Here is a 10,244-nt window from a genome sequence, read left to right on the forward strand (position 1 = left end):
TAGGGCAGTGTGCAGTGGGATTGCAATTGCGTCAACTGTGGACCTATTGGGGCGGTAAGCAAATTGGTCCTTGACTAGTCTCTCAAAGCACTTCATGATGACGGAAGTGAGTGCTACGGGGCGGTAGTCATTTAGCTCAGTTACCTTAGCTTTCTTGGGAACAGGAACAATGGTGGCCCTCTTGAAGCATGTGGGAACAGCAGACTGGGATAAGGATTGATTGAATATGTCCGTAAACACATCAGCCGGCTGGTCTGCGCATGCTCTGAGGACGCGGCTGGGGATGCCGTCTGGGCCTGCAGCCCTGCGAGGGTTGACACGTTTAAATGTTTTACTCACGTTGGCTGCAGTGAAGGAGAGCCCACAGGTTTTGGTAACGGGCCATGTCAGTGGCACTGTATTGTCCTCAAAGCGAGCAAAGAAGTTGTTTAGTTTGTCTGGGAACAAGACATTGTGGTCCGCGACGGGACTGGTTTTTCTTTCGTAGTCCATGATTGACTGTAGACCCTGCCACATACCTCTTGTGTTTGAGCCGTTGAATTGCGACTCTACTTTGTCACTATACTGATGTTTAGCTTGTTTGATTGCCTTGCGGAGGGATTAATTGAAAACAGTGGTTCGCGCTTTCAGCGGAATTTAGAATAACAATGGTCCAGGGTTTTGCCAGCCTTGGTTGGCAATTTTTTTTAGGGAGCCTTGTTTACAGATTAGCCTTGTTAAAATCCCCAGGTATAATAAATGCAGCCTCAGGATATGTGGATTCCAGTTTACATAGAGCCAAATGAAGTTCGTTCAGGGCCGTCAATGTGTCTGCTTGGGGGGGAATATACACGACTGTGATTACGATCGAAGAGAATTCTCTTGGTAGATAATGAGGTCGGCATTTGATTGTGAGGAATTCTAAGTCAGGTGAACAAAAGTACTTGAGTTCCTGTATGTTTTTATGATCACACCACGTCTCGTTAATCATAAGGCATACTCCCCCGCCCTTCTTCTTACCTGAGAGATGCTTGATTCTGTCGGCGCGATTGCATGAAGAAACCAGGTGGCTGTACCGACTCCGATAGCGTGTCTCGAGTTAGCCATGTTTCCGTGAAACAAAGAATGCTACAGTCTCTGATGTCTCTCTGGAAGGCAACCCTTGCTCGGATTTCGTCTACCTTGTTGTCAAGAGACTGGACATTGGCGAGTAGTATGCTCGGGAGCGTTGTGCGATGATGTGACTGTCTACAGCGCCTGACCAGAAGACCGCTCTGTCTGCCCCTTCTGCGGCGCCGTTGTTTTGGGCCGCCGGCTGGGATCCGATCCATTGTCCTGGGTGGAGGGCCAAACAGAGGAAAAGTCGCTTCGGGAAAGTCGTATTCCTGGTCATAATGTTGGTGAGTTGATGTTGCTCTTATATCCAGTAGTTCCTCCCGACTGTATGTAATAAAACCTAAGATTTCCTGGGGTAACAATGTAAGAAATAACACGTAAAAAAACTAAATACTGCATAGTTTCCTCGGAACGCGAAGCGAGGCGGCCATCTCTGTCGGTGCCGGATGTCGGGCTACAACATTATTCTGTGGGAATTTCAGTACTTCAGCATAACGTTTCCTCATGGTTCTATTTAAAGGCATGTTCTCAGAACGTTCAAAAACCTTCCAGTAAAGTTCAGAGGTTATTGTAGTAAATTAAAACTGAATCTAAAACAATACCAAAACAAAAAACTATTTAGTAAACTGCAATAAAATCATTAAGAAACACATTTGAGAAACTAAAACTATACTAAAACTATTAACTTTGACTCCAAAACAAACTAAAATAGAATAAAACCCATGGTAAATTATGTTCAGTTTGAGTTTTTTCTCCTCTAAACTTTGGGAAAAAAGAGGCATCATGCTATACAATTTTTATTTTATTTTTAATAACCTTTATTTAACTTGGCAAGAACATTAAGAACAAATTCTTATTTACAATGAAGACCTACACTGGCCTAACCCGGACGACGCTGGGCCAATTGTGCGCCAACCCTATTGGACTCCCGATCACAGTCGGTTGTGATACAGCCCGGGATCGAACCCGGGTCTGTAGTGATGCCTCTAGCCCTGCGATCCATAGCCCGGCCCAGTGCACTTAGTCAAACTTCCTCATTGTTTTAGCATACACATCTCGTCCGTACAAGTACCTTGTCTGTGACAGCATGGGCAATGCCTTTGAGGCTGTCTGATGTTTGAAAAAAGTGTAAAGCTAACATTGGTGATTTACCTGCCACTTGCAGTGCTGGAGTCTTAAACCAAATCGTGTGTGTCATTCATTTAGTGTGGTCACTAGATGTCGGTAATATAGCTCGAAGCCATTTACTAACTAGGCAATCCAATTTGAAGAAGAAGACAATACTCTGATCATTGGCTGATTACTCCGGAATCCCCACCCAGTTGACTACTTTAAAATGGTGGAAGCCATTTTAAATCATCTCTAATGATCTCTTCGGGAAACAGGGAAGCACATCGCTACCTTATCCAGTGACACCATGGCCCTGTCTGTTTGTTGCCCTAGTGTCAACATCCCCGCCAGACATACAGTGCCTTCAGACTTTTCCACATTTTATTGTGTTACAGTCATAATTTTAAATTGATTGAATTTATATTTTTTTGACACTGGCCTACACACAATACTCCATAATGTCAAAGTGGAATTATGTTTTTCAAAATTTTTACAGATGAATAAAATATGAAAACTGAAATGTCTTGAGTCAATAAGTATTTTTGTTATGGCAAGCCTATATAATTTTAAGAGTAAAAATGTGCTTAGCAAGCCACATAATAAGTTGCATGGACTCTGTGTGCAATAATAGTGTTTAACATGTTTTTTGAATGACTACCTCAGCTCTGTACCTCACACATACAGATAATTGTAAGGTCCCTCAGTCGAGCAGTGAATTTCAACCACAAAACCAGGGATGTTTTCAATTGCCTCGCAAAGAGCACCACCTATTGGTGGATGGGTAAAAAAAAAGCAGACATTGAATATATCTTTGAGCATAGTGTGATTATTAATTACACTTTGGATGGTGTATCAATACACCCAGTCACTACAAAGATACAGGCGTCCTTCCTAATTGAGTTGCCGGAGAGGAAGAAAACCACTCAGAGATTTCACCATGAGGCCAATGTTGACTTTAAAAACAGTTACAGAATTTAACAGCAGCGATAGGAGAAAACTGAAGATGCCTCAACAAAATAGTAGTTACTCCACAATACTAACCTAAATGAGTGAAAAGAAGGAAGCCTGTACAAAAAAAATAACATGCATCCTGTTTACAACAAGGCACTAAATGAATACTGCAAAAGACGTGGCAAAGTGATTCACTTTTAGTCCTGAACACAAAGTGTTATGTTTGGGGCAAGTACAATACAACACATTACTGAGTACCACTCTCCATGTTTTGAAGCATAATGGTGGCTGCACCATGTTATGGGTATGCTTGTAATCGTTAAGGGACTGGGGTGTTTTTCAGGGTATCAATGGAATGTAGCTAAGCACAGGCAAAATCCTAGAGGAAAATCTGGTTCAGTCTGCTTTCCACCAGACACTGGGAGATTAATTCACCCTTAAGCAGGACAATAACCTAAAACACAAGGCCAAATCTACACTGGAGTTGCTTACCAAGAAGACAGTGAATGTTCCTGAGTGGCCAAGTTACAGTTTTTACATACAGTGGGGCAAAAAAGTATTTAGTCAACCACCAATTGTGCAAGTTCTTCCACTTAAAAAGATGAGAGAGGCCTGTAATTTTCATCATAGGTACACTTCAACTATGACAGACAAAATGAGAGAAAAAAATCCAGAAAATCACATCGTAGGATTTTTTATTTGGTTCCTGTTTCAGTCACATATTTGGTCATGTTCGCGTGAGGCAAACAAAAACATCTTAATGCTTGGTTGACAATAGAGCCACCCACAATGCAGGCGGTGGCTGTAGGCTGAAGTTGGTGAAGAGCAACTGCAGAAACGTGCAGTCTTTGATTATGTATATTTTTTGTAAAGTTCATGCAACACACTTTGGAAGGCGGTAACCAAGGCGGTAACCAATGATGATTTTTCAGGCTTGGTCTACCTACCCAAACTTGGGAGAGTTTTCTGTCTGAAGAACACCCTTCCCGGATTTGTTTTCTTTCCAAGAGAATCCTTTAGGTCTGTAATTTCAGAGACTAGCTAGCTAACACTAGCTATCACTAGCCTATTACTAGCTATCACTAGCTAATTACAAGCTAGCACTAGCTTATTATTAGCCTATCACTAGCTAACACGAGCCTATTACAAGCTAACACCAGCCTATCACTAGCTAACACTAGTCTATCACTAGGTAAAAGAAGAAGTAGAACATACATGGCTGCTAGCCTCCCAGGCATAGGCTACTTTGTCCTTGACACTAAAACTGAAACTAAATAACATAAAAATGAAATATAAATGTTTCTATCAAACTAAAACGGAATCAAAAACGAAAAATAACTGAAACTAAACTACATTTCAAATAAAAATGAAAAAACAAATAGAAATAAAAACAAATAGAAAAACCCAAAACTATAATAACCTTGGTTTAGAGAACATTCTAAGAATGTTATTTAAAAACATATACATTCTGTTCTCAGCAGCAACAAAACTTTCTCTATCCTCTATCTTTTTAAGTGTGTTCAGGTATTTTGGCTGCTCCCACTAATTGGCCACACCTGATCTTAATGAGTGCTTGTTTCCTTTGAAATGGGGTCTGTTTGAATAGACTAAAATCAACAGCTTTGTTTGCGTAAAAAAACATGGCATGGCTAGCTCCATCCTGGTTGATAAAGGACAGAAGATTATATGTTTGAATCATCACAATTTTTATTTGAGTAAAGTCATACCATTTATAAATGCAGACAGATCATTAGTTTGTTCTATGTGGTGGGAGTTTTGTCGGTAAAATCTATTATGAGCGAGTTGACTGTGGAAACGCCTTTATGTGCAAATATTTAGATATTAACCATCATATCGAAGTAAACTACGTGATGATATGGTGTGTGTGTGGTGTGGTGAAAGTGCAATGTGATGAGCTTGATGCTTATTTCCAATAAATATCTAGGGTCTTATTCTGGTTACATGATGATCGATGCTTGGCTGCCGTTTGACAAATTAAAATATTATCGCTCTTTTGGCCATAATAATCTCATGTAGGCTATGTATCTGCAAGCTGTAGGCTAGAGCGCACGTGACAATATTATATATATATTTTTTTAACCTTTATTTTACTAGACAAGTCACTTAAGAACAAATTCTTATTTACAATGACGGCCTAGGAACAGTGGGTTCTTATTTACAATGACGGCCTAGGAACAGTGGGTTAACTGCCTGTTCAGTGGCAGAATGACAGATTTTGTACCTTGTCAGCTCGGGGGTTTGAACTTGCAACCTTCCGGTTACTAGTCCAACGCTCTAACCACTAGGCTACCCTGCCGCCCCGCACATTTTTTTTGGTGTCAAAACAATCAGTAGAGTTGAAAATGCAATGGAATCCCATTTAAGTTAAATTTGTATTCGGTACATAGGAATTTAACCGCAAAAGTTATTATGTGAACTACGTTATCATGCACAGACTTTTATCCCCAGTCAATTTGATGGAAAACATCTCCGGTGGGAAAATGCACATATTTTATTCATTTAGATTTTAGAATATTCGCATGAAAATCTGTTGCGAATTGGATGGAAACCTAGCTACTGATTAAAAATAAATGTGTTCACATGATTAATGCCTAAGAAAATTCAATTCCATGTGTCCTACCTGTGCTTGGATTTCAAAAACATTGACCCAAAATAAGTTAGCAATATTATTAAGTGTTATTGAAACATTCGGTGAAAGTTTGAAGGAAGTTATTTTTCAAAAAAACTCTAAAGAACCTATATTTTCCATTCTCAGAGCGTTAATAAAACCTCCAGGAAAACTTTCAAGGAACCAGAGTAAATCATTCTCAGAATTACCCTGCAATCTAAAAATAAGCGTGTTTGGGCCAATTTGCCCTTCTCGTGGTTTCCTGTTCTGTTTTTTCCTGCCCACATCGGTGTTTGGTAACAACATCACCTATTAGCACTAGAAGTGCCTCGGGATCATTGAATAAGGGACCAATACGTAGGTGTGATTATAGCCCTGCCTACCAGTATTGACCTATTAGAAGATTTGTCCAGCAGAACTGACCAATTATAAGGCTTCCGCACTCGTTACAGGCCTCTCCTCCCATTTCCTCCCCACCTGTCTGTGTTTACACCGCCACTCCGCCCTGCTCTGGTCCCCGAGCGACTCAACCCAACAAGACCCACCCCTGCTCAACAGACAGACAGAACAGGCTCTGTTTGAGAAGTCCCAGGGCCGTATTCAGCAGAGAAAAGCTTTTTCCAAGCCAGGAGAGTGCCACCTAGTTCCACACCTCAGCTAACTCTGATTCCTTCCCACTTCTTGCACCACTGCCAGATGTTGGCAGTAGATATGGCAGTTGGATTGGTTTTCTGACAGAAAGTTATGAAACTAAGACCAGGGTTCTATCTGATCAACTGTAGAGCCACATAACTGCATCCTTGATATTTAAAGGAAATTTCAGATTGAGCTGACATATGCAGCGTTTACCATGAATTCTCCGGAAACATTGCCTTTAAACGGTGCATAGCCGAAAAGGGACAATCGGATTAAATCCCGGCATAAAGCATTGTAATTAATTTGAGTGTACATGAGTCAATATCAGTGGAATATAATATCAACTACTGGAACAGAATGTAAACACAAACAGCAGATTGTGAAAATGAATTATTATCACTGTATTGATATTGATCATAAACCCCCTTCTCCCCACAGATCCTCCACCTGCTGTTGTCACAGTGGGCCGTTTTCAGGTCTCCCCTAGCATGGAGATCCCTGTGACTGCTGAACCAGGTGGACAGGGCTCTAACCCCGCCAGGCCCATGTCAGTGGGCAGCACCACCACCTCCAAGAGCAGCACAGAGGAGCAGGAGCAGTGGGAGTCAGAGACCAGCCTGAACACCTCCCTCACTCCCCACCCCCCACACCTCACTATGGGGGAGGCCCGGGAGGTCCAAGTAGAGTGGGCCGGGACCAAGGAGCAGCAGCAGGAAGAGGAGGAGGAAGAACAAGGTGAAGAAGATGAGGAGGAACAGAAGAAGGAAGAGGGGGAAGAAGATGAAGAGGAAGAAGATGAGGAGGAGGATAAGAAAGAAGATGAGGAGGAGCAGGAGGAAAAGGAAGAGCAGCAGACAGTGAGGAGGAGGAGGAGGAAGAGAATGTGCAGCCTCAGTCTGATGGGTATGTCTGCAGACAGCGGCCTGTCCGTTATAGCGGTGGAATCAGAGGGGCGTGGCCTGTGGGATGGAGGGGCAGGGAGCCCCACCTACACCTCCGCTCTAAACCACATGTGGCTGAGCTACAGCCGTAACTTCACATACCTGAGCAGTGACGACTCAGAGAGTGAGGACATGTGGGAGGAGCTACTGGAGATGAGGGAGAAGTGAGTGTTTCACCTTCAGCATCTCTTCAGTCATTCACCCGTTTTGGGTTTTAATCGAAGTTTGATTACTTTGAACTCAACTTGACTCTCAAATATTCCAAAGCACTTAAACATATCCTCCTCAGAGTCCTAAACTGTTTATCTTTATCCCGCTCTCTCATTCTCTCTCTCCCTCCTGTCAGACACTTGGCAGAGGTGCAGAGTCTCCAGGCCACCCAGAAGAGGGAGATTGAAGATCTGTATGAGAGGATGGGGAAGGTTCCCCCTGCGGGGATAGTCTGTCCTGCCGCCATGCTGTCAAGTCGCCAGCGCCGCCTCTCTAAGGAAAGGAGTTACCTCTCCTCCTCCCGCAGAAACAGTCTGCAGCGCCTGGACATGCTCCCCCTCCAAGGTATCATTAGGGGGAACTCTCTGGGTGGCAGCAGCAGTAGCAGCTCTCTGGAGAAGCCCTCTAAAGGGGTGACTTTTGCATCTGACATCAGTAGAATGGTGGGTTTACACACTGTCCTTACAGGGTCCGAATACTTCTACTTGCGTTCTAAATAGTAGGATGATTGGGAATGCAAAAATACGTTTTATAGTGTGTGGGGAAAAAATGGTATGCTTTAAATGCCAGGATGTCATACTCATTTCGGCTCATTTCATCTACAACAAATTCGCTGCCTGCTACTGAGGAATAGAATCATTTTTCAGACCAACGTGTTTGACGACAGCTGATAATCAGATAAGGGGACTATACCAAAATGAACAAATGGCGGGAAACAACGCAATTGTGCATTAGCTGACACACTCTCGGTATGGGTGAGTCTAGTATGTTGACATTTGTTGTTTACTGAATATATTTTTATTAAATAGTACATTCTAAATAGTGTGTGATTAGTACACATTATGCAGTTTTAGTAAGTAGTAGGTAAGCCAGATTTCAGACACGGCTACTGTATTTAGTATGTGTTGTATTCATCCTGCTGTCCAAAATCTAAGTTTATCTAGAAGACAGGAGGTGAACGATTCTCCACTATATCTGAATACTCTACACATCTAATCATTGCATCTCCTTGTCTCCTCTCTCACCAGTAAGAATCTTGAGCCATGCTTGCTGTAGAATAAGTCCGGACTACCTCATCTGAAGAGTGCAGTGAATATGTCCATCTTGCTGGAGCAAGGAAGTGACATCATGTTTAAACCCTTTATCTGGCCCCCCACTGGAGGAGAGAGTAACCTAGGCCCCCCAGAAACCAGGAAGCTCCTCTGCTGAGCTAATGGTCACAGGTTTAATCAAAGGTCACAGGTTCATCAGAGATCACAGGGTTCATTATAGGTCACTGAGCCCTCTGCTATGAAGGGACAACGGAACCTCTGCCATCTGTTGTCAGTCACCCCAGAGAGAAGCCCTGCCACTACAATGGTTCAGTAGGATGCCACCAGAACAGTGTGAGTATAAAATGAGTGTAAAAGGCTCACAACAGTACCATCCCAGGTAGTGTACCATCATTCCTCATACTATGCTATGTTGAACATGTGTGATAGTTGTGCATACAGTAGAGCCTTAGTGATCTGCTATAATCCTGCCTTGTGGGGGAAAGCATTATTAAGGGTTGTTCGACAATATTGGGATCATGGGATCAAGTCCGGGGCAGTTGATCAATATTTTCCTGCTTATCTGACTGTCGCAGACAGTTTTTATTGGGACTGTTTTAGATTATTCACATTTTAATTTGCACATTTGACTGTCTGTTTGCAATCTGTTGATGTTGATGCTGACTGTAAACTCACTACTGCCCTCTAGAGGGACTATGAAAATCCAGATATGCTGTTGTACTTTGCTGATTTTCCAATGTGCAATAGTGAAGCAATATTTCGGATTAATTCAACAGAATTATGAAGGAGAACTGTTGTCGACATGTAGAAGGATGTGAACATTGTTGTCTAACGTTAGGCAGTATCCTATATACATGATAGTGAGCATTTATCAATACAATACAACACTATAGACCAGTAGTTTTCTATTGCTGAATACAACCTAGTGGTAGAACTATAACACTGAGATCATTGCGGTGTCAGTCTTTCCAGAAAGCTAGGCACAATACAGCTCTATACATGAGGAATACCCAAGACAAACTAACCAGCTACTCCTTTTAAAAAAACAAATCCAGTGACAGTATTGCCAAATCAGCCACATTGATAAAAAATACTTATGGTTGATGATTGTTACAAATCTCTCTTGACTTTTTCACTGAGATGATATTTTCTACAAAAATAATCCAACATACAGATATAGGTGTAGACTAATGGGTCTCACCATGATTGTAAATATGAAATAATGCATTTATAAATTACGTTTACAAATGAACCAAAGACATTTTGGCAACCTACATTTCTTGCACATACACGGAGTGTATAAAACATTATGAACACCTGCTCTTTCCATTAGACTGACCAGGTGAATTCACTATTTATTTCCAAAATATTTAATATATTTTTTACTTTCTTATATATAAAAATGTATTCTGCGGCTATGGGCAAGACAAAATATTAAAGTGCCTTTGAACAGGGTATGGTAGTAGATTCTAGGCACACCAGTTTGAGTGTGTCAAGATCTGCAACTCTGCTGGGATTTTCACACTCAACAGTTTCCTGTGTGTATCAAGAATGATCCACCACCCAAAGGACATCCAGCCAACTTGACACAACTGTGGGAAACATTTTAGTCAACATGGG

At 41.9% G+C, this 10,244-nt stretch overlaps 1 protein-coding gene across 2 annotated transcripts in view; it reads left to right on the forward strand.

Moving 5' to 3' along the window:
- The window catches only part of LOC109898966 (serine/threonine-protein kinase WNK4), a 98,155-nt gene extending 88,161 nt beyond the window's left edge, over positions 1-9,994 (forward strand). Inside the window, exons 18-20 of one of the 2 annotated variants that reach the window (XM_031835225.1) lie at positions 6,860-7,526; positions 7,709-8,015; positions 8,601-9,994. In XM_031835225.1, coding sequence (XP_031691085.1) covers positions 6,860-7,526; positions 7,709-8,015; positions 8,601-8,603 — 977 coding nt within the window. In that variant the 3' untranslated portion in view covers positions 8,604-9,994. Of the gene's footprint in view, positions 1-6,859; positions 7,527-7,708; positions 8,329-8,600 lie in introns of those variants that run through there. The other variant, XM_031835224.1, reaches the window with a different exon arrangement.
- The last annotated feature ends 250 nt before the right edge of the window (positions 9,995-10,244 follow it).

This window comes from Oncorhynchus kisutch, linkage group LG11 (genome assembly GCF_002021735.2).
Source record: "Oncorhynchus kisutch isolate 150728-3 linkage group LG11, Okis_V2, whole genome shotgun sequence".
In the NCBI taxonomy this organism is placed as follows: domain Eukaryota; kingdom Metazoa; phylum Chordata; class Actinopteri; order Salmoniformes; family Salmonidae; genus Oncorhynchus; species Oncorhynchus kisutch.